The 24,719-nt window shown below is 40.3% G+C and overlaps 1 protein-coding gene across 1 annotated transcript; it reads left to right on the top strand.

Moving 5' to 3' along the window:
* The first annotated feature begins 4,470 nt into the window (after window positions 1–4,470).
* Window positions 4,471–24,440, top strand: mslna (mesothelin a). Its single transcript, XM_029625453.2, has 55 exons — window positions 4,471–5,382; window positions 6,177–6,256; window positions 6,425–6,450; window positions 6,716–6,744; window positions 6,859–6,916; window positions 7,027–7,158; window positions 7,291–7,490; window positions 7,589–7,692; window positions 7,814–7,926; window positions 8,050–8,265; window positions 8,718–8,792; window positions 8,885–9,147; window positions 10,983–11,079; window positions 11,877–12,011; window positions 12,113–12,315; window positions 12,464–12,567; window positions 12,688–12,803; window positions 12,951–13,118; window positions 13,214–13,245; window positions 13,347–13,444; window positions 13,546–13,574; window positions 13,721–13,745; window positions 13,839–13,866; window positions 13,948–14,035; window positions 14,186–14,332; window positions 14,550–14,761; window positions 14,852–14,976; window positions 15,119–15,237; window positions 15,336–15,491; window positions 15,584–15,792; window positions 15,938–16,023; window positions 16,570–16,697; window positions 16,795–16,920; window positions 17,059–17,249; window positions 17,370–17,464; window positions 17,704–17,837; window positions 17,932–18,056; window positions 18,266–18,383; window positions 18,558–18,770; window positions 18,899–19,069; window positions 19,234–19,389; window positions 19,522–19,571; window positions 19,751–19,883; window positions 20,154–20,236; window positions 20,388–20,517; window positions 20,604–20,794; window positions 20,929–21,019; window positions 21,853–21,976; window positions 22,084–22,277; window positions 22,390–22,545; window positions 22,670–22,803; window positions 23,027–23,178; window positions 23,340–23,434; window positions 23,543–23,756; window positions 24,009–24,440. Exons 2-55 carry the CDS (start codon window positions 6,196–6,198, stop codon window positions 24,080–24,082), a joined length of 6,732 nt encoding a protein of 2,243 aa, XP_029481313.2. The 5' UTR covers window positions 4,471–5,382; window positions 6,177–6,195; the 3' UTR covers window positions 24,083–24,440.
* Window positions 24,441–24,719: the final 279 nt, after the last annotated feature.

Here is a 24,719-nt window from a genome sequence, read left to right as displayed (position 1 = left end):
AAGGACTGCCTGTTCCATGATCTCGCCATCACGGTTGACAACTCCATTGTGTCCTCCTCCCAGAGCGCTAAGAACCTTGGCGTGATCCTGGACAACACCCTGTCGTTCTCAACTAACATCAAGGCGGTGGCCCGTTCCTGTAGGTTCATGCTCTACAACATCCGCAGAGTACGACCCTGCCTCACACAGGAAGCGGCGCAGGTCCTAATCCAGGCACTTGTCATCTCCCGTCTGGATTACTGCAACTCGCTGTTGGCTGGGCTCCCTGCCTGTGCCATTAAACCCCTACAACTCATCCAGAACGCCGCAGCCCGTCTGGTGTTCAACCTTCCCAAGTTCTCTCACGTCACCCCGCTCCTCCGCTCCCTCCACTGGCTTCCAGTTGAAGCTCGCATCCGCTACAAGACCATGGTGCTTGCCTCACGGAGCTGTGAGGGGAACGGCACCTCAGTACCTCCAGGCTCTGATCAGGCCCTACACCCAAACAAGGGCACTGCGTTCATCCACCTCTGGCCTGCTCGCCTCCCTACCACTGAGGAAGTACAGTTCCCGCTCAGCCCAGTCAAAACTGTTCGCTGCTCTGGCCCCCCAATGGTGGAACAAACTCCCTCACGACGCCAGGACAGCGGAGTCAATCACCACCTTCCGGAGACACCTGAAACCCCACCTCTTTAAGGAATACCTAGGATAGGATAAAGTAATCCCTCTCACCCCCCCTCCCCCTGAAAAGATTTAGATGCACTACTGTTCCACTGGAGGTCATAAGGTGAATGCACCAATTTGTAAGTCGCTCTGGATAAGAGCGTCTGCTAAATGACTTAAATGTAATGTAAATGTAAATGTAATGTAGAATCTCTGAAACATGGTCAATGATGTTTTGTTATATTAGCTATACAGTAGTGAATAAATAATACTGAAAAAAATATATAAACGCAACATGCAACAATTTCAAAGATTTTACTGAGTTACAGGTCATATATTGAAATAAATTCATAGATTTCACATGACTGGGGAATACAGATATGCATCTGTTGGATACCTTAAAGGCATGACTATGGGCCTCAGGATCTCGTCACAGTATCTCTGTGCATTCAAATTGCCATCAATAGAATGCAATTTTGTTTGTTGTCTGTAGCTTATGCCTGCCCATACCATAACATCACCATGGGGCACTCTGTTCCCAACGTTGACATCCACAAACCGCTCGCCATCATGACACCATACAGGTCGGTTGGCCGGTTGGATGTTTTGCAAAATTCTCTAAAACAATGTTGGAGGCGTCTTATGGTAGAGAAATGAACATACAATTCTCTGGCAACAGCTCTGGTGGACATTTCTGCAGTCAGCATGCCAATTGCCCCCTCCCTCAAGACGTGTGGCATTGTGCTGTGTGACAAAACTGCACATTTTACGGTGGGTTTTTAATGGCCCCAGCACAAGGTGCACTTATGTAATGATCATGCTGTTTAAACAGCTTCTTGATATGCCACACCTGTCAGGTGGATTGATTATCTTGTCAACAGAGAAATACTTACTAACAGGGATGTAAACAAATAAGTGCACAGAATTTGAGAGAAATAAGCTTTTTGTGTGTATGGAACATTTCGGAGATCTTTTATTTCAGCCCATGAAACATGGGACCAACACTTTACATGTTGCGCTTATATTTTTGTTCAGTGTAGTAAAAAAAAATGGCCCCAAACCACTACAGGCAGCAGTGTTAGCAGCACTTATATGACAGTCAATGGTCACCTAACTAGTGTGTACCATAATCCATTATCAACAGTCTCCCTCATATAAAGTTCCAGAGCTCAAACAAAAGGTAGCTATGAGTGTTGGACATCGTTCTATTTACAGGCCAAAGAGTACCATCCAATATGCCACGTACAAACCTCATATGTTGCCTAAGTGAGAGACTGTACCAGGTTTTTGTAAATGTGTTATGAGGAAAAAGCTAAAACAATTTTGAGCATGTTGATTTTCCTCAGGTAAACCAATATTATTATTTTTTACAAAGGAAATGTACTTCTGTTCATGTGATTCATTTATGGTTACTACTTAAAGTATGTTGATTGAGCTTCACTGATTGAAATGTATAGGAATAAAAACGATAATTGTTTACATTTATGATGATGTTTTGTAATTCTTAGTATAAAAATGGTCTAAGTGGGATGCCATAGGCTAGGGACATTTCTTATGCCATGTCCTCTAGAGATCATGCACACTGAAAGGTGATCTAATCAGTAGTTCAAAAAGTTTATTGTAAGACTTTCACCACAAAGATACGCTTGTTCAGGTTCATTTGAGACAGTAGAGCAGTGGACTTTTAACAGGTAACGTCCAGACATAAAATATTAAAAAGTTGAACATTAGATGCAACGTCTTTTATTTTTATTTTTGTTTGTCACTGGTTTCCACCCTAAAGAAGAATGTTGTTACATGATGAGGTCGGGTCAGGAAGTGACCTCATGAAACCTTTCAATCTCGTTACCTGACAGGACACACCCTTGTTTAATTTTCTTAACCAAAAATAATGAAGATTTGGTTTGATGATATGATTGACATCTGGCTTGACCAGTTTGAAAGGCACTATTGTATCCCAAATGGAATGCTCAAGTGTTTATTTTACATCACTCTTATCAGACCACATACTTCTCACATGATAAATGGAAACCCGCCAGCCCAATGTCTGTTTTGTATATAACTATGTTTCAGCATGAGGTGTTTTTTTACCATGGCACATTTTGTTATGGAGACTGCACATACTCAATGATAGTTACAGTATCATAGAAAGTATCCACCCTTCTTGCACAGTTGTCACATGTTCAGTGGCTTACAGCCTGGGCTTTCAATGCATTTCAATGATGTACATTTCCCACTGAACCTAGAAATGATTGAAAATGTGTTGTTTTTTTAAACACGCTTGCATGGTTGTGGTTCATTCAGATTTTTACTTAATCGTCACATTCACTAGTCTCATTACAATTAGTAAATGTTTTTTTTGTGTGTTTAATTATCGTTTCTAAGGAGACAGTAATGCATAACATTTTTTTTTGCATAACCTTAACTATCAGTGAGACAGTCTTGCATTTCTCATGAAGATTGTTATGAGATTATCACAATGTCCTAGACCTACGCCAAGTAGCATGACCTCTCCTCCTAGATGCACATTTTCTGATAGCTTCATCAGCGACACGTTACCTAACCTAACCGACTTTTTGTCTAAGGACGTAATCCTTCTGAACCCACAAACATGCAACAGTAGCCTATTGTATTTTGTGAATGTTTGTGAATGTTGTTTTGGAACTGCCACCTTGACAGAATACACTTTTACCAATGTCTAGGTCCCTAAACTGATGTGTTGCGCATAACTTGAAATTCCAACAGTTAAAAACATTGGAAGATGTTTGAAGAACGATATTGTGTAACCAAAGTGGTGACATTAATGACTATCTAGCCTAAATCGTTTTGCGATAAACATATTACTGTAAAATAGTGTCGTCTTTCATCCCAATAAGGGTCTTAGTGCATATGTCCTATTCATGCTCCATGGGTCCTAAATCATGTTCTCTGGTACTGTAACTTTTACATTTACATTTTACATTTAAGTCATTTAGCAGACGCTCTTATCCAGAGCGACTTACAAATTGGTGCATTCACCTTATGACCTCCAAACTTGAGTTTTAGTGTCACATTCTTGAGTGACGTTCACAACCTGCATGGTGTTGTTCATAGTTTTATAAAGTACAATAACTTGGTAATCTGTAATCACTTACTTAACAACCCTCATACAAATAGAGTCTTGCAATGCATTGTTTTCTCTCACCAAGGAGAATGCATTGTTTTCTCTCACCAAGGAGAATGCATTGTTTGATTGTGTTTCCTGATCCAGTTTGTTCAAGTTTATACCTATAATTGTCATTCACAATCACATTGTTTTCATTTCAAGTACCTACTGGAACTTAGTGTACTGTACACATTACCTACACATTACTTTGGATTGACATAGTTTTCTATTTACTTATAAGTTCCCAGTATATTTGTCACAGAATGCCCCTTGAAACCGCCCAAGTTAACCAACTAAACCACCTTCGGCAAAAAAAGGCAAAGAAGATTAGCGGGAAAATGACATGTCAATAATGAGCAGTAAAGCAGTGTCAATTGAAAGTGATGTTGGCTCTGTATTTATTATGTAGAGTAGAAGCTGAAGACGAACACTCAACAAATGTTAATGAGGTACATATTAACAGATCATCAACTTAGAAAAATGTTAAGAAGTAACACAATCTACAATATTCCTAGATGTTCTGTCTATTACATAACTGAGCCACTGTTTTGGCACAGAGTGGCTTCGGCAGTGTCACAAAGGCTCAGTCATACAATTAAATAAATACTAGGCTTCATAGAGTCCACATTTCTTTATTTTTGCCCTTGTGTTTGTTTCATATAAATATACCCTAGCCTAGAGAGAAAAGAGATGCTGTGTTGTTGGATCAATATTTACATAATTGTATTTACATATTAAAAATGAATTATCATTTTATTGTAATATACCGTATTCACAGAGTGTACAAAACATTAGGAACACCTTCCTAATATTAAGTTGCACCCCCTTTTGCCCTCAGAATAGCCTCAATTTATCAGGGCATGGACTCTACAAGGTGTTGAAAGTATTCCACAGGGATGCTGGCCCATTTTGACTCCAATGCTTCCCACAGTTGTGTCAAGTTAGCTGGATGTCCTTTTGGTGGTGGACCATTCTTGAAACACACCAGAAACTGTTGAGCATGAAAAACCTAGCAGTGTTGCAGTTGTTGACACACTCAAACCGGTGCCTGGCAACTACTACCATACCCCATTCAAAGACACTTAAATATTTTGTCTTGCCCATTCACCCTCTGAATGGCACACATACACAATCTCAATTGTCTCAAGGCTTAAAAATACTTCCGTAACATGTCTCTTCCCCTTCATCTACACTGATCGAGATGTATTTAACAAGTGACATCAATAAGGGATCATAGCTTTCACCTGGATTCACCTGGTCAGTCTATGTCATGGAAAAAGCAGGTGTTCCTAATGTTGTGTACACTCAGTGTACATGTATGCAAAAACATGTACTGGAAGAATTACTTTTTGAATCCTTTTGTCAGTTTATTTATTCAGATTTTTATAACTTTATGTTGGTATAGCTTGTTTGTCAACTTTGGTTGTCCTTAAATCCAAGTGAAATCTCATCTTAATCTGTGTTTTATGCTGGGTTGCTTGTGTTTCACACCCTTCCCCACCCTTTTTGAGAAATGTTCCCTGTGGGTGTCTCATATGTCACCACTTGTCCATTCTCGCTCAGTTGTGCCTCACATCGTCAGCCAGTTAGGTCAGGTGAGCCCTTCAATTGTCCTTTTACTATTGTGAATATGATCAAATGTTTATTAAAAACTTAAAGGATTCAGTTTTCACTTTGCAAATGATGAATAGATGGATGAACATAGGGATTTATTCTTGAAAGAGATTAGTTTTGCCAAATTATTGTATGTAATTTATTTTGACAGATTTTCCATAACTATGATAGTGTTTCATATTAGCTGTAACTGATAGTCAAAGGATTTTCCCCTCGATATGATTAATTAGAATACATGCCTGGGGATAGATGGAGTTACCCTGTCTTTACATTGAACTCATATTACTGTCATCTTTATATAGGAATACTTCAAAATCATTTTTGGTCTCAGGAAATTGTCTTTGAATTATTAAATAACTTTTAGACACAGTTTTGGTTACTTGTTTGTTTTTGAACACGCACTAGATGCCCTTGAAAACAGATGACTGTTTTAGAGGCTGCATTGGTGGAATTGTACCGTTATCACAACAGGTGACCAAACTATCGCTAAGTGGGTGGAAAAGGACAAAAAGACAATGAGAATAGAAATAGCTAACAAACCATCTTTTCAGTGACTTGCACAAATCAAGAGATTCTCATGTAAAAATCTATGTCAATATTCAGCATCGGTACAACAATTTAACATGAATATGATCTCTGTCGGGTGTCCGTTTTGTTAGGGCTTTTTGAGTCTCTCTGCCCCTCTGTCATTGGTTGTGGTATAGTATGGGAGGAAACATGGTGGATTAGGTGTGAATCTGTTGTGATTTCATTGTGACTGTCGTTTGACATAAAGGTAGTTCTTGGATGAACCAATGACTTGTGGAGGCAAAATGAGACATTGTCTTGCCCTCACCTTAGCTGTCCTGGGAACAGGTGGGTAAACGTCCTTCACCTCCATTGTTAACTTTGATCTAAAACATGCATAGGAGACCTTTTCTGACACCCTTAACGTCCAAATAAATGGCACTCAATATTACACTTAAAACAGAGCCATGTCGCCTACTGTTTCATGCTTTCATTTGAATGTTCTATTTATTTTAGGTTTCTTCGCCGTTGGGTCAGCCCAGGTAACATACATTATTTTCGAAACACAGTAACAGGATCTTCGAGATCTTAAAAATACACTAGCTCTTGTTCCTAAAAAATAAAACAGGTTTCGCTAAGAGCCTCTCAATTGATGAATGGTGGGATCGGTTGTCGAGAATATGCTTATTGTGGTGTACTTAGTCATCGAAAACCAGTTTGATTGTGACATTTTGATTAAATCCATGTGATAATGTCAAAATGTTTCAAGCCATGCTAATATCACAATGCCTTTTTTTTTTACTCAAGTGTATTACATTGTGCGATGGGGGAAATAGGTAAGTTAAATCAAATTGGGTATGTTTCTTGTTTCATTGCCACTGTGGTCATGTAACACTGATTAGACAGGGGGCTAAGAGATTGATTTAACTTGCTATCTATGTAATCACTAGCACCCATGGAAACATCACCGGTGGAATGTGTAACAGGACTGAGGGTTCGTGTGCTCCCGTGAGTTTCCCCCCTAAATGTTACACTTCAATATAAATCCCCAAATACCTCAATGAAAATTGCTAAACAAGAGATTCATATTTGCTTCTCTGTATCTATATATTTTTTAGTTTTCAAATGCTACATTTGACAGCTTCCTAAGCTGTGCTGGGCTGAGGAGGATTAACGACACCCAGGAGCACATTAACAGACTCAACGAAATTATGGACGTGGCCTTTCAATTCTACTCAGACTCCTTCATGGTACAGTACAACAAGAGAGAGACATTTGATCAACAGTTTCAGGGAGAAATTGACAAAATACCTTGAATGTGTTATGAAAGCATGAAGTGGACTTTGTGCTTTATGCTGACATCACTGTTATTTTCCATACAGAGTTTGAGCAGGGATCTGCAGCCCATCCTGGAGCTGATCAAGGGGCTCAGCTTCAATGCCTCAAAGCCCAGGTTCCACGATGTCAACTTCACCAGAGTGTGGTTCCAGCTCAAGCTCAGGCCACGCCTGGCCTCTGTCACCGAAAGCCTCCTCGCCTGTCTCAGCACCAGTGACCTCACCTGCCAGACCTACCAGGCTCTGTGAGTTTCCCATTTTCCCAGTGATGTTTCTGTTGTGTTTCCGATACAAACCACCATTATGGAGGATAGTGATTTGTTGTTGTTTTGATCATTTTTAGTGTGAATGAATTGGATATGAATATCCTGAGTATGGACCCTCAACGCCAAAGGATAGTCTACACGTCCTTCATGCGCAGGTTTCTCAAGAGAAATGATACAGCAGGTAGGCTATTTATTTAATTATGAATGGATATTGTCACTCAATATATTGGAATTGTTGACATTTTGATGAATGTGGTAATCTGTAGGATGGGATTGAGAGTTCTGTTTGTGTTCTGAAAAAGGATGCCTTGTCCATGGGAACAGCAGTGAGCAGTGGCTGATGCGGAACTTTGGATCCTTCTCTACCTTGGTTGACTATGAAGACTTCTTTGCACTGAACATTCATTTCAGTGGTGTAAGTGTTTAACTCTATAAAGCAGGGAGTCTAATGTCGGGAAGGTACAAGATGCCATTAAGATGTTATAGGATGCCACGGGAAGGTCATGACCAATCAAGACCAATGTTCTCTCTCCCACAGCTATCAGTCCTGGCACTGCTGAGCCCGGAACAGAAGGCAGAGTTGGTTCTTCACCCCGGAAATGGAGACCTGGACAATGGCACTATCAGCCTGGTCTTCCAGAGTCTGCTTGGGCCTCTAATAAACAATGCTCACCTGAATCAGTCGATGTACAATGCAACAATGATGTCCAACATGACTGCTGGCAATGCCACAGGACCACATGAACTTGACAGAGTGCGTTATGTGTTTAAAAAAAATAATGTGTTTTTACTTGGATCCCCATTAGCTTTAGCAGAAGCATCAGCTACCCTCCCTGGGGTCTACAAAAAAAAAACACAAAACAAGTAACAATACACTGATAGACAAGGACAGTCACACAAATTTTAAATACAAGGATACAGAAACAATACAACTAAAAATATATATATATATTTAATATGTGTGTTAGTGAGTCTGTGTGCATGCGTGTGTTTATCGGTCTCTTTTCTGGGGTGGCAGGTAGCCTAGCGGTTAAGTGGGACTAATTAAACAATCTGCCGATGTGCCTTTGAGCAAGGCACTTAACCCTAATTGCTCTGGATAAGAGTGTCTGCTAAATGTTAATGTCAAACAAGGCTATTTCTTTTGCTGTCATCAACTCCATGTACAGTATGAGCCAACTAATGATTACAAATCTGTGGTTGCAGACTCTAAATGACTTCCTGTCATTCCTGAGGCCCTTGGGTAGTTTCATCAAGACTTTGGTGGGCAGAATTCAAGTGGTATGTGTTGTCTTTTACAATCTCACAAGTATGAACAAATGATTTCCTTTTTTCCAATCTGAAACTATGTACTATGTACTGTCTCCCCACAGAGGAATGTGAGCTCTGAGAGACAGCATGTTCTGGCCCAGGCAGTAGTGAACTGGATCCTGGCAGAGCTGGCTGGACACATCTCCCCCAACTTCACACTGACAAATGAGACCATCCCCAGCCAGACTCCCTCTCTCAGCAACTTCAACATCACCAGCCTTAAGGACTGGTTCCAGCATGTGGTCCTCCCTGCCCTGAACCGCTTTCAGCTCAACAACCAGACTCAGATCCCACACGACCTTACTGCTGTCTTCAACCAAGTCTTGTGAGTTGAATAAGTATTTTACGTTATTAGCCTTGTGGACTTCGTAGATTTTGTCTAGTTCACATATTCCCAACCTGGTGTACACATACCCCCAGGGGTACGCACAATGCCGTCGGGGGTACGCCAAATAAAAATGTGATTCACCTTTAAAAAATATATATATATTTTCCAACGGGGCTATACATTTGGGTGAGTTTTTTTCTCTCGCCTGAGTAGCCTTGTTTCACTGCCGAAAATAAAATACATTTTTTTTTATTAAATTAGTGTTCAGCGAAATAGCAACACAATGATTAATACAGGTAGCCTAGTCAAATAATTAACATCCAATCACATTAACCGTTACTCTCTTGCGGGAATTCCATTAACGGTCCATATGTAGCCAAACGTAGCTGATGTTCATGTTGGTATCTGTACTGATAGCGCAAAAGCCATGACAGGGAGACATAGATGAGTGGTAACACGCGTGCAAGCAGTTGCTCCCTACACTACTTGGGTACACTGCAGCATCCACCGAGAGGCTCTCGCTGCCAAGGGAACGCCTGACAGCTTGAAAGACGTTTTGGACACTACAGTGAAAATGGTTAACTTCGTTAAAGCAAGGCCCCTGAACTCTCGTGTATTTTCTGCACTATGCAATGATATGGGCAGCAACCATGTAACGCTTTTACAACATACAGAAGTGCGCTGGTTATCAAGGGGCAAAGTATTTACACTTTTTTTAAAATTGAGAGACGAGCTTAAAGTTTTCTTTACTGACCACCATTTTCATTTGTCTGACCGCTTGCATGATGACGAGGTTCTCACGCGACTGGCCTATCTGGGTGATGTTTTTTCTCGTCTGATTGATCTGAATCTAGGATTACAGGGACTCTCTCTCCTCAACTATTTTCAATGTGTGGGACAGAATTGAAGCTATGATTAATAAGTTGTCTGCATTAACAAGGACAACACACAGGTCTTTCCATCATTGTATGATTTTTATTGTGCAAATGAACTCAAGCTTACGGACAATGTTAAATGTGATATAGTGAAGCCACCGAATGAGCTGGGTGCGCAATTACGCAGGCACTTTCCCGAAACAGATGACACAAACAACTATATTCGTTATCCCTTTCATGCCCTGCCTCCAGTCCACTTACCGACATCTGAACAAGAGAGCCTCATCGAAATTGCAACAAGTGGTTCTGTGAAAATGTATTTGAATCAGAAGGCAATACCAGATTTCTGGATTGGGCTGCGCTCAGAGTATCCTGCCTTGGCAAATCGCGCTGTGCCCTTTGCAACCACGTACATATGTGAGAGTGGATTCTCGGCCCTCACTAGCATGAAAACTAAATACAGGCACAGACTGTGTGTGGAAAGACTGAGACTCTCTCCAATACAACCCAACATTGCAGAGTTGTGCCACCCTTCTCATTAACCTGTGGTGAGTTATTCATAATTGTCGATAAACTAATAAGGTTTTATATGTAAGATGGTTAAATAAAGAGCAAAATGATTGATTATAATTATATTATTATTTGTGCCCTGGTCCTATAAGAGCTCTTTGTCACTTCCCACGAGCCGGGTTGTGACAAAAACTCCCACTCAGTCTTATGTTTGATAAATGTATCGTATAGTTTGTGTGTGGCAGGCTTACAATGATGGCAAAAAACAACATTTGAGAGTGCGCTGACCCTGGTGCTAGAGGGGGTACGCAGCTAGAGGTTGAATGTTTGAAGGGGTACGGGACTATAAAATGTTTGGGAACCACTGGTCTAGTTGATTCCGATCATTTGAATATGATCATTTGTAATATTTTGAACTAAATGTTATGCCTCTATATTATTTTTCAGCTCATTAAATCCTCCAATGGGTTCTAACTCTTCCATGTATTCAATGGTTGGTCCCATGGATGTCTGTCACATTGGCAACAATGATGATATGTGCTCGGTGAGTTTTATTTGCCACTATGTTCACCTTGGTTAAGTCCTCATGATCTCTTATTCAGTATGGGATCACTATCTAGAGAAGGCTTTGTGGTTCATAGCCAAAGTATTTCAACAATCTAGATTGTTCTGACAAAATCATTTCAACCAAATACACTGACGTCAAGTAGGCCACTCCTAGTTGATAAGCATCATTTTTCCTAATGCTACTATTATGGGTGTTTGTTCTTTCATTGTTGCTTGTTATCTTAGAGGTAGACTCAGCGATATGATGTAGGTGAACAAATTAAACAGCGTAGACTCTTCACAAAAAGGTGCTATCTAGAACCTAATAGGGTTCTGCTGTGGTCCCCATAGGAGAACCCTTTGAAGAACCATTTTTGGTTCCAGGTAGAACCCTTTTGGGTTCAATGTAGAACCCTTTCTACAGAACCCAAAATACTTCTACCTGGAACCAAAAAGAGCTATCCTATGGGGAGAGCCAAAGAACCCATTTGGAACCCTTTGTTCTAAGAGTGTAGTAGGTCCATTTGCTCAACACCTAAGGGTGTTGAAGAGCAAAGCTAAACTCCCCACATGTTTTGGTCCCGTACCTATGGGGCTCTAACAGCGTGACACTGTGTGTGACTGTGTGGGAGCGAAGTCTTGCATCTCTCTCATCATCTGCAGAGCTGCTCGTGGCAACATCATTTTGCTGAGTTTACCTTTAACTTAAAAAATGTTCTTGCACAGGGGACTTCCGATTCCAAAATCCTTTTAAATTGTATTGACTTTATGATGACATGTCTTCTTCTGTCACAGGTGTCTCATGCAGCAGAAAACCTGGCTGTGGTCCTGAGATGTGTGCCCCATTCTAACCTGAGCCTCACTGGAGAAAATCTGAAACTATTGGTCACAGAGCTATCCAAGATACTGACAGGACCACACACAATGATGGTAAGAATACTTTATTTTCAATCATCAGAGATTCAATTAAAGTCCAGACAAATGTCATGTTACTGTGAGATTTGACACATTGTGAAATCCTTCCCTTTTAGAATGACAGTTCGGGTTGGCCTAACCTCACAGACTTGTTTGGCCAGCTTCCGACCGATGGCTTCAGTGCTGAGAACCTTGGTGATGAGAACTTCATCCGCTTCTGGTTCCTGATCAGACTGCGGCCCCTCCTACCTTCAGTGTCAGAGGAGTACCTATCCTGCCTCAGCACTAGAGACTTCAGCTGTCAAGCCTACCAAGCCCTGTACGAACAACACAAAGACAACCACAAATACATTTTTCAGTTCATAGACATATTTGTTTCATCATTTTCTGCAGTATCAATGTCACATATCCTATTGATAATACCAAAAGTGTGAATTCTGAGATCCTGATTTTCTCATTACTTACAGTGTCATGGGGCTGAGTGATCACATCTCATCGATGGATGAGATGAGACAGAAACTGGTCTACACACGCTTCATTCACCCATTCCTCTCACAACACCGATATTCAGGTATGTATTTTGATATGGCGATTTGTTTAAATTAGGACTGATTTTGTATGTCTTTTTTTCAAATAGTGCATTGAACTGAGTGAACAAGCTAATACGACACATTGCATACTTTTCTTTCAGATATGATGGGATGTCCTTCCAATGGGAGTTTGGATTCAATTAAGAGACATTTTGGGAGATTTTCAATTTTCGCACCGCTACAGCACTTCTTTGATGTGCAAAGAAACTTTTCTGCAGTAAGCATTTACATGACATTCTGCCAAATCAGAACATTTCTAGAACTGGACGTCTTTAAGGGATCAGGAACATGCTACGTGATCAGGTCTTTGTAGCACAATATTCATCAGTATTACAATGATGTGTGTGTCTCCTCTCTCTATCAGCTGGAGGCCCTGCCAGCTCTCTCTCCAAAGCAGTTAGCAGAACTGGTGCTGATGCCCCACACTCCAACTCCACAGAGAGATGACATCATCAACAGAGTCTTTGACCACCTCCACAACGACACCAGACTCCGAGACTTCCTCCATGAGCTGCAGATGCTAATAAGAGGGGTACTGTCGCTACATTAAGCACACTTTATATGATATATTTGTTTGGGCATATTTACGTTTTACTAAACTCCTTCTGATTTTTTTTCTTCTCACAGGCTAGCCTTGAGTGTGAGTCTTTCACAAGCATGTAAGTATCAGGAATGTTTGTGGGGAGAAAATAACACCCACAATGTCCAAGTTTGTATGTTAGCAGAGTTAATTACATCTGTTTTTATTGCTCATCCAAAGATTCAACAGGCTGGAAAGGGCTGCTACATCGGCCCCATCTGATTTGGGACCAGTCATCAGAGACACACAGAACTCCGTAATGGATGCTGCTCCTCCGGGTGAGTCAGAATTGAGATATGATCATGTGACTATGAGCTGTGACTCAATGGAGTATTTTTCCATGTCCTGACATCTATTGTTGGTGTTGTCTTTACATCAGGTTGCAACGTCGTTCCCTTTAAGTTTGGGGTGAGAAATGTCAACAATGTCATTATATTATCATTATGTGTCAATGAAATCATTTGTATTCTTCAACAATAAATGTACTATGGTCCAAATGAAATATACATAATTGAATTGTATGAGATTGACATTATTCCTGTTCTTTCCACCAGTGCTCTATGACCCCCCCAGTCAATGGTGAGGCAGTGTTTTGAACACCATATCAGATTTTGTTTGATTAACTTGTAACTCAGAACGTTGATAGTAATTCATATTAATCTCCTATTGCAGAGAGCCACATCTGTGCTGGAGTGAATACGTGAGTGCTTACCCTGTAGAATAGCCATAACAAATTTAAAGACACAGTTTATTCATGCAAGTCTTGTTTCCCTTCTCACAGAACTAATCTGGAAAACTACATTGCTGGCACGAATATGACCCTTATGCTTTGCAACTTTACCATCCAACATTATGCTTGCCTACCTCAGGTTTGACACTCGTCTACGTTGTGTGTATTTATGAAACCCACATTCTACATGCAACATGCTTGATTTGATAGATTACATTTTTGAGGTGGTGATTGAATTGATTTCCAAAAATGAATGTCCTAATGTATGTGTTTCTTTGTGCCCTCTCAGCGTACCCAGCTAAAACCAGAGCAACTCTCTGAGATCCTGCAATGCAAACTGTCAGGCAACCTGACCTATCCCCAAAAAATGTGGAAGTTGTTCTTCACCAAATATTCTGCAATTCTTGATGAGGCTCTTCACAGGTTTTCAAACATGGTAAAAAAAAACAAAGTTTAAAAACTCTGATGTGTTTCGGCTGCATGGCCTTTGTCAGGGAGTTCAAAGATATGATAATACGTTTGAACAGCTCCTTTTGAAACATATTTTTTAAGAGTTTCTTGAATGTGTACTCTTTAAAAAATATATAATGTCAGAAGATTGTAGGTAAATGTCTTTATCCAAGAAAACGTCTTCTGATTGTCTTTGTGTTCAGTCTTACCAGCCCAGCGGCCCATCCATCTCTCTGGTGCTAGATGTATTTGGGGAGGTAGTTATTGACCAGTTTAGTCAACATGACCTGAGAAGCCCAAACCACACCCGCAAGTGGTTTCTGATGAATCTTCGACCCTTCCTCCCGCAAGCCTCCAGAGAGTTCCTGTCCTGTCTCAGCACCAAGAACTTCACTTGTGGGACCTACCAGATTTTGTATGTGAAAACATACATTTTATTTCAGTGTGGTTGACTATTTGCCCTCTCTTGATCTAGTACTTCAATGTGGTGTCTTTGCCTTCGCAGAGTGGAAGCTCTAGGTCGTCAACCAGCTAACCCTAACCCAGCTAACTCAGCTATGGACAGACAAAGACAGCTTTTGATCTACACTGATTTTATTGAGCGCTTCTTGAGGCGCAATGACACTGAAGGTACATTTAAATAATTCTGTAACGTCAATGATCCCTGAAAATGTAATTTTACTAAGCACTGTGAAGACAAAGGAATTGTAATCAGTTAAGATAGAAAGACATATTTTTCTCCAACCTTTGAAAATATTTTTTATTGTTTCAGACCCCAACTGTGTCAACAACTCAAACAACAGCACTGACTGGCTTAAAAAGTACTTTGGGCCATTTGTTCGTTTTGCACCCCTAAAAGAACTCAAACGACTGCATGGAAACTTCTCAGTGGTTGGTACTAGTTCATGATCTTGACCTTTTGAACTTACGGATTCATCCAAGAGTCATTTGTAACCAGTTTGAATCCATGTTTTTATTTCACTGTGTAGGTGGATGTCCTGCCTATGCTGAGCCTCGTGCAGCTGGGGGAGGTGGCCTCCACCCCTGGTCAGCTCAGAAACCCTGGAGATGTCCACATGATACTGATTCATGTGCTTCCCAGAGATCTGGGCGAGTTCTTTGACATTGTTTCTCCAGCTGTTGAGGTATGGATGAGTGATGGTCAATTCTTATACCACTGTCTTATTCCCTATATACCTTTGCTTAGTACAATCCCCTCATTTGCTTCTGTCTTCAGGGTCTTCACCTTCCGGTGGATGTGCGTCAGGTGCTCCTCCAGCAGGTGTTTGACAATGCCAACCTATCAGATCCCTCCATCAAAGACCCTGAAGTGCTGGTGTGGTTGGGCCAGAGACTCCGCCCACTTTTACCCAACTTGACAGAGGAGCATGTGGCCCCTCTCTTCAACATCGTCAGACACAGAGGCTGCAACATCAGCCAAGAAACGTAAGATCAGCACAGTGTATTATAGAAACACTATTAATTTCCAATAATGTGATGCATGTTTGCAACTGACCTTCGTGTACAGTACATTACTGCTCTTAGTTGTGGTTGACAATGCATATCAATGGGTGGTTTCTGTCACCCACAGAGTGGTGTTGCTGAACTCTATCCTACCATCGCTGTCCAACGGCACACAGGCTGCTGTCCAGCATCAAATAATCATGTCTCTCAGAGGTATTCACCTAGTCATCATCTCCAGTGGTGTAAAGTACATTAAGGAAAAATACTTGAAAGTACTACTTAGGTCGTTTTTGGGGGTAATTGTACTTTACTTTTACTTCATTATATTTCTAAATAACTTTTTTTTTTTGTACTTTTTTTATGTCATCATATCATGCAAAACTCATCATGTTTGCCTGCTTGAACGGCAATAGCTCAGATGCACACGAAAACATGAAATGACCCCAGGAATCAATAAACAAAGTTCAAGAGATGCACAAAAATTATATAACATTTAAAATGGGTGAATCTTTCCAGACAGCTGGGTGATACAACAACATATTACAATCGTAGCAAGTACATCTTTCCTCAACAAAGTGCGAGTTACCAGTAACAGTACTAGTATCTCACTTTACTTCTCATGATCCTTCTCTATAATTCTAAATACATGATCATATAGAATAATGGGTTTTATATACTATGGTCTGAGGGCTGCAGTTTTGGGCTTAGTGCTGGACCAAATGAGGAACGAGTTAATTTACAGTATCTCATTGTTTGCAGAATCAACTCCACTACGTTGCTATAGGAACAACAGCTTCTTCATGTTCCTGAGACAATCCTTCCTCAACTTTACATTCCCAAAGTTGACCAACTTCCTCTCCCTTATTCCACCACAGCGGGAATCTGAGGTACAGTACATTGAACTTGTTTCAGCTGCACTTCAACTTTTGGAAAGTGTGTACTGGCCTAGAGTCACTGTGTATCCTATGCTATCTGTGTTTCCAGCTGCTCAACACCATACATCCCTCAGAGCTCGGCACCTTCCTCAGGAAGCCAGAGGTGGTGGACAACAAGACTAAGCTCTGCACAATCTTCCGAAACTACAAAAAAACTCCTGAGTTCTTGGAAACCGTAAGGACACACTGCTGATTGTGGTCACCATTTTCAAGCAATCACTGAGTATCCCTTTCTTAGGATTTACTGAAAGAAAAAAACTCTTAAATGGTGCGTTCTCTCAGTCCTTTGACTTTGATCATTATCTGTCTGTAGGAGAATCTTCCGGATGATGTGAAGCGTCCAGTCCTGCCCTGCGTCTGGCCTTTGGCTCTGGCTACTGATGACAAGGCTGAGGTTGACCGCTGGTTTGACAACAGACTGAGGAACTACCTGAAGTTCCTCAACAGAGCCCTGCTCCAGTCCTCTGACACACTCAACGCCTCCTGCTTACCCTTCAGGAGACTGTAAGCTACCACACTGGAAATACCTTACATTTACTGATGCTATTACACAAAAATATCTACATCATTGAACGTGAATAAAAGTAAGAAAAGTTTGCTGACTGTCTGCTGTGGTTTTCACAGTGTGTCTCTACTGGGATCCAATCTCACTTTCAATGGCTCAGCCATAACTCAAGATGATGCGTACAGCACCATAAAGACCTACCTCAACACGGGAAGTGAGTGTTTTAGTACTTACTACTGATTACTCCAGTTTACATTATGCATATATTTATTATTGCACTTTACACTTTGCATGAATGCACATTTTCAACATAAGGTCTGTTACCAAAGAATATGCATAAATTCTGCTTCATGGCAGATATTCCTCAAGGATGTATGCCTTTTATTAAAGCAGCATACATTATTTCTCACATCAAGTACATTAAACACATATTTATTGATTTCTGACTTGTAGGTTCAGCAGCACCCAAGTGTTATAGTCCCACTGACCCAAATCTCAACTCCACTGCCTGGTTCCTTAACTACATTGGTGTGTTCATCACTTTTGTGACCGTTGAAGACTTCGACACATTTGGCTCAGAGTCAACGGTAAGCCCATGCACCTGTCTGTTTTGATGAAGGGGCATCATATATTACCAAAAATATATAACCAAAGGTTTATCTTATTGTTTGTTTTTTACAGCTACAACTATTTGCCGTGAACCCTGTCAACATTAAGTTGTTCAATTTCGCTGGAGCTCCTCAAAATCTGACGAAACGCTTTACTGAGCTTATCTTCCTGCAGAACTCCAACTTCCTCCCACTGCAGTGAGTTTTGAACAGTAGCCACTAAAATAATTGGTTTTATGTTACTAACTCACTTTATTTATTGCGTTTATGTCAAGGGTATGATAACAGACAACAGTCTACATTGAATCTGAATGACGCTATGGGGAAATTGGGCATGACATTCTAATCCAAGTTAGTGTTACTAAGTGTTTTATTTCATATTTTTTGTTTTATTCCCATATCTTTAGGCTTCCACCACACTTACAATGTTTTGTCCCAGCCTCAGCTTACTCTAAACTCAATGAGTCAGAGAGTGTGGTTGTCCTGGGCAACCTGAACCAATCCTGTACTAACGTGGATTCAGAGGTGAGCACCATCAGGATCTTTCTCCATTTTTGTTACACCTTAACCTTAGACCTGTGTTTTGAACACATGGAAATGAAATGTTACAGTATGAGCCATTATTTCCATGTGATCACAATCCATTGATTGGTTAAATGATACTGTTACCTAATCTTCGCTGATGTCATTTCCTTCCAGATTTCTTCCGCACTGGCATCGAATATCCAAACTGTCAATCTGGGATCAATCACGGCCTTGGGCCCGCAGGTCACAAGTCTGACCACTGGACAGATCACTAAAGCCTCGCCCAGTGTGATTTTACAATCCCTGAGTACTCTGAGCAATGTTTCTGGATGGAACTTGGGACAGTCCTTGTTCATCATACAGATTCTCATCACCCAAAACTTCCAGGTGATTTACTTCTTAATAGGTTTATTGCTGGAGCATCATTCACAACCATGATTCATGCTTTAAACCATTCCATCCTCTCTACTTCCAATGTAGAGGATATTTCATAATTTAATGTTCTCTTTCTTCAGATAAGCAATAGCGACAGTTTAATAAAACTGGGCTCTTTAGTGGGAGGTCTTCCTACCCAAACACTCATCGCAATACCTGCGCAGCAGGTTCTAACAACATCTGCCAACCCAAAATTTGTTACCAACATGCTGACTGCTCCAACAATTGTGCAACAGATCTATGTTAATAAGGTTTGTACTTGGCTAGCTAACAGCAGCTAGACTAACTGATGTGAAGTAGGCGTTATGAATTTCCCTCCCAATATTTCTACATGCCTCATTTAAATCAAGGGTAATCAATCATAATAACAGTATTCATTTTGAAATGTTGACATGTTTTTGTATTACTTATTCAGATCATCACAGTCGACATGAAACCAACGGAGCTGATAGTCAATGTCCCAGATGAAATGGCAACCGAAATTCCCAGGAATCTACTGAATTTCCCAACAACTGGAAATCAAACACTCACTGCTCTGAACATCAACAAGAAAAAATGGAAACCTCAGCAGGTAACTGAGGGGTTTGTAGTATTCAAAAGCTGTGTAGACCTTCAATATTTACACAATTATACAGTGGTGAACATGTGTATTATACGTCTATACATGTTTCTGCACCTCTGTTTCTCTCTGTTTCATTTATAGGCTGTGCTGTTCTTTGATACAGTAGCAAATGGATTGGAAGAGCCTGATGAGTAAGTGTAACAGTGTTTAGAGAATGTTGGTCCTGACCAATAGCTGAGCAGAAATCATACATGTATTATTTTCACATGGGGATACATTTTTATTATGTACTTGAACAAAAAGTGGTTATGATGACATTTATAGTTCATGTACTAACTCTAATGAATGTACTGCATTGATTTCTTTGTAGCCTTTCTGAGTATGTGCTTCAAGGATTCACTTGCTCTCGTGTCCAGACTTTCAACAAAATAAAAACTCAACGTCTCATCAGAGCTTGCAGACGTAGGGACGGTCGAAGAAAGGTGGTTCTCAAGGAAACACAGGTGAATATATCACTTTTTCTACATAAACTAAAGGGCCCTACTCAATCAAAACCGGTAGCCAGGCCTCCAGATTACATTGTTAATGTGCCTGTATGAATTATGACTGTTTTTATTTATTTTTCATGGCTACATGGATCCAAGCATGTATTCTCTCAACACAAGAATGACAATAGTTACTGGAAACCTAGTAACATGTTTTGATTGAATATGTTTCTCTGTTTTCAAGGAGCTTATTTTACAGACATGAGGAAGTAACATTTTGTTTTACAGCTAACTTGCATGTGGAACAACATCAAAGGTGAAAGTCCTCAAGATTTTGTCAACTATCCATCAGATATGTTGCTGTATTACAGGTAAGTTGGTCATGTCACTGACATTGTAAATGACGGTAACTAATGTTAGATTAACTATTTACTGTTATTTTTTTTACGCTGACATAACCAAATGAAAATGCCATATAAATGAACCATAAATACAATGTAAACTGTGTGTATCTTTCTCCAGCTACACCAACATACAACAGACCAACTGCAGATCCTACTTCATTGAAACAGGACGAGCAGACTTCTCCGTCCTGTCCAGCACGTTGGATGGAAGAAAGGTTGATCTACTGAACAATGCCAAAAAGTGCCTGGTGAGTTATGTATTCAAGACGAAAGACACACGTTTCCGACTGAGTGTTTAAAAGCAGTGATTATGACGAGTTTTGATTTATTCCAGAACATCAAAGGGACACAGCTCAGTCGAGATAATCTCGAGGTCCTGGGCAACATGGCATGTACTCTGGATGAGAACTACATTCAGAGCTCTGACTCTTACATCCTGGAGAAACTGAAGAACTGCAATGACTTCTCCGATCAGCAGATTACAGCTATGGAGACGGTTATCTGCAGTGGCAACACCACATATGGGTATGTCACATTGCTGACATCGGAGCTGTGCTGATTTGTATTCATGTAGAATACACACAAAAAATGAAAAATCAATGCATTTTTGTCTAATGATTTTTTTCTCAATCAGTCTGTATGTATTCTTATCTGTTCAGAAACCCAAGCACATGGACTGAAAAAACTCTAGAGCAGCTTGACATTCTTCCACTGTACTTAACAGAGAACTTCTGGAAACACATCAGCACGGTATACTATACGTGACAATTGCGTAGCACTTTGACAATATGTTGTATTCAAATCAAATTGTATTTGTAAAAAAATCAATCACATTTATTTATAAAGCCCTTCTTACATCAGTTGATGTCACAAAGTGCTGTGCAGAAACCCAGCGTAAAACCCCAAACAGCAAGCAATGCTGGTGTAGAAGCACGGTGGCTAGGAAAAACTCCCTAGAATACAATAGGTGTAGACCTTACGGTGAAATGCTTACTTACAAGCCCTTAACCAATAATGCAGTTTTAAGAAAATAGAATTAAGAAAATGTTTATTAAATAACTAAAGAAAAAAAGAAAAGAAAAGTAACACAAAAGAACAATAATGAATATACATGGGGTACCAGTACCGAGTCAATGTGCGGGGGTACAGATTAGTCGAGGTAATTTGTACATGTAGATATATGTAGATGTAGGGTAAAGTGACTATAAATAGATAATAAACAGCGAGTAGCAGCAGTGTAGTCAGGGTGGCCATTTGATTAATTGTTCAGCTGTCTTATGGCTTGGGGGTAGAAGCTGGTAAGGAGCCTTTTGGACCTAGACTTGGCTCTTCGGTACCGCTTGCCGTGCGGTAGCAGAGAGAACAGTCTGTAACTTGGGTGACTGGAGTCTTTGACAGTTTTTGGGCCTTCGTCTGACACCGCCTAGTATATAGGCCCTGGATGGCAGGAAGCTCCCCGATCTTTTAAATGACATAATTTGAGTGACATAATTTGAGATTGTTACCCATCAAAATGTGAAAAGCTCTCATTTACCTTATATGTGTCTCTTATTTCTTAATGTGTTCTCTTTTGACTGAAACAGCGGAATAAAAGCACGTTCCTGAAGAAATTCATGAAAAAACTACGTACAAACAAGACAATGAAGAGGAAACTGAAGAAGCTGTTCAAAGAATGCACCATGTCTTTGAGATCCAAACGAAGCACTGGTAGGTTTAAATAATACCAGGTCAATATAGCTGTTCTATGGTTTTAATAGCGGAGGCTCCTTTATGACATGAATGATCACATTTCTTTTCAATACTTGTCTATTTAGTAAATGCATGTCCAGACTCCCTTGGCAACATTACTCAAGTGACCATAAGTAATGACGCGTTCCCCTTTGGGTATGACACCACCACGTTCAACCACTGTCTGAGTGCCCAAGTAGTAATGGACAATCTGGCCAGCCTGACTGAGAAGGTAGATGATGATGACATGCAAAAGGTCATTTTGGAGAAGCTACACCAGGTATAAAACTTTACTGACACAAAACAGGAAATCACAACAGATTTCAAACTCACAGGTTGCCAAGAGGTGGTCATTCCGTAACAGCTCTTTATGGTGTGGTCTTGTCCACTAGGCGTACCCCAATGGTCTCTCAGACCAGCAGGTTCAGGTGCTTGGGTCGGTGTCTCGCGTGGCTTCCATGGAGCAGATTAACAAGTGGAACATCACTACAGTGGACACGCTAGCAGCACTGATGGACAATGGCAATGGAGAATGGGACTCCGCCAAAGTAGGGATGTTTAACTTTACATCAACAATGTCTTTAAATTGTGTTTTTTTTAAACATGATAAACATTTAGCTTCTAAAAGGTGTGCATTTAAATGTATCTTTCATCTTCCTTTTTCCATTTCAGGCCAAAGTTATTTTCACCAAGTTCTTGAGTGCTGGCAATTCGCTTGGTGCCTCTGCACTGAATTCAATTGGAGGGCCTAACCTGTGCGCACTGGACCTCAGTGTGTTGCAAGGCATCAGAAATGACAGTCTCCGGTAAGATCATCTACAGATCTTGCTGTGTGAGAGAGTTACCTTGTGGTCGAGTCATGCAAATCACTCCACTTCACATGTATCTTTGTTGTGCTCTTGCAGTGGTTGACTTCAACAAAGTATCCAGGCCTAAACGCTCCGTAATTGATGTTTGAACATTTTCGTATGCTTTTTTTGTTCGCGTGTTCATAGTTTGTGTTTTTCTTGTGCCTTCTGAACACAACAGAGATGCAGATGCTCTGGAAATCACTAGCTGTTCCTCAGCGCATAAGAAGGCCTTCTTTGCAGTAGCTGAGACCGCCTTTCCTATCAACTTCGCCCAAACCCCCGCCACTGCAGATCAGCTAACATCCTACCAGCTTATTCAGACATACCTGGGTAAGGGTTCCATTTTCTGCATACATAGAGAAAAACGATGGTTTCTTGGATATCCTGTAATAAATGTGATTTAAAAGATTTAGTTCACTCGGGCTGTGACATTAGAGAACACTTGTGCCACCCCAGTCCTCATTCTCACCATGTTTGTTGCCCTTTTTTAGGAGGTGCCAATATCACCTACATACAGAGTCTGTCTAGGGTCAATATTAGCATGGACATCAACACTTTTATTGGTTTGGATTCAGCTGCTGTCCAGGTATGTGCTCATTCCCGTAACCATACCATTCATCAATAACCTGTGATGGCAGTGACTCATATTCATTGTCATCTATCAATTTTTCTGTAATTCTCTGCCTCTAAATAGGCTCTTAGTGTGAGTGAAGTGTCTGGACTCCTCGGCTCCAACCTAAATGACCTGAAAACCTTTGAGAATAACACTGTAGTGCAGAACTGGGTCTCAAAGCAGTTACAGTCTGAGCTTGACAAGCTGGGTATTGGTCTGACTGGAGGAAGGGTGGATTCAAACACCACCCCCATGATAACAAATACTGCCACCACCATCCCCAATACAACTTCCGGTAAGGTGTCAAATGTTGCATTAATGGTTAGCATGCTTTGCATGTGCTAAATCCATTTAAAAATGTGATTCCATTAGAATGTGTACAAATAATTTGATTGCAAGGAGGGAAATTAATTATATGTAATGTACCGTAAACATAATTTTACTTATAATGTATAGGAATGTATTTGGGAACAGACAGTAACAGTAATGACAGAAGACATGCAGATCTTAACCTTGTTTTTCTGTTCTCTCTCTCCTTATCTTTTAGGCCAGAGCAGAGGCACATATCCAGTTCCTCTGCTTTTCCTGTTTGGTCTCTTGTTCATTGTAGTGCAAATGTAGATTCTAACATTGCAATAGAAGCATTATAATTTAGGCCAGGTTACAAAATCATATCACGTTATAATATTACATCTATTTGTGTCATCTATTTTTAAAGAAGACATTAAAGCTGACATTATATTTGACAGCCAAATGAGTGCAGTATGCAATAAATATGCCATATAATATAGTGTTTTATCAACTACATTGCTCCAATTGTATTTTCTATTGGTTAATCATTAACATTAATATATCTACTGTAGGCTTTTTTTATCAACTACTTAAAAACATTTTTAAAATATATATATGATTTTTGTTTATTTCATTTTGTATGTTGGGAATGGGAAAGAAATACACATTAATATGAGGGTGTTCTGTTTTTTAATTTTATTTCACCTTTATTTAACCAGGTAGGCCATTTGAAAACAAGTTCTCATTTACAACTGCGACCTGGCCAAGATAAAGCAAAGCAATGCGACACAAACAACAACACAGTGTTACACATGGAATAAACAAACATACAGTCAATAACACAGTAGAAAAAAGTATATATAGTGTGTGCAAATGGCGTAAGGAGGTAAAGCAATAAATAGGCCACAGTAGCGAAGTGTGTTTTACTAAGAAGGGCCACTTTAACCTGCCAGAAATGTTCTCAAAG

This window comes from Oncorhynchus nerka, linkage group LG21 (assembly GCF_034236695.1).
Source record: "Oncorhynchus nerka isolate Pitt River linkage group LG21, Oner_Uvic_2.0, whole genome shotgun sequence".
Taxonomy (NCBI): domain Eukaryota; kingdom Metazoa; phylum Chordata; class Actinopteri; order Salmoniformes; family Salmonidae; genus Oncorhynchus; species Oncorhynchus nerka.
This window is presented reverse-complemented; position numbering and strand designations above follow the sequence as displayed.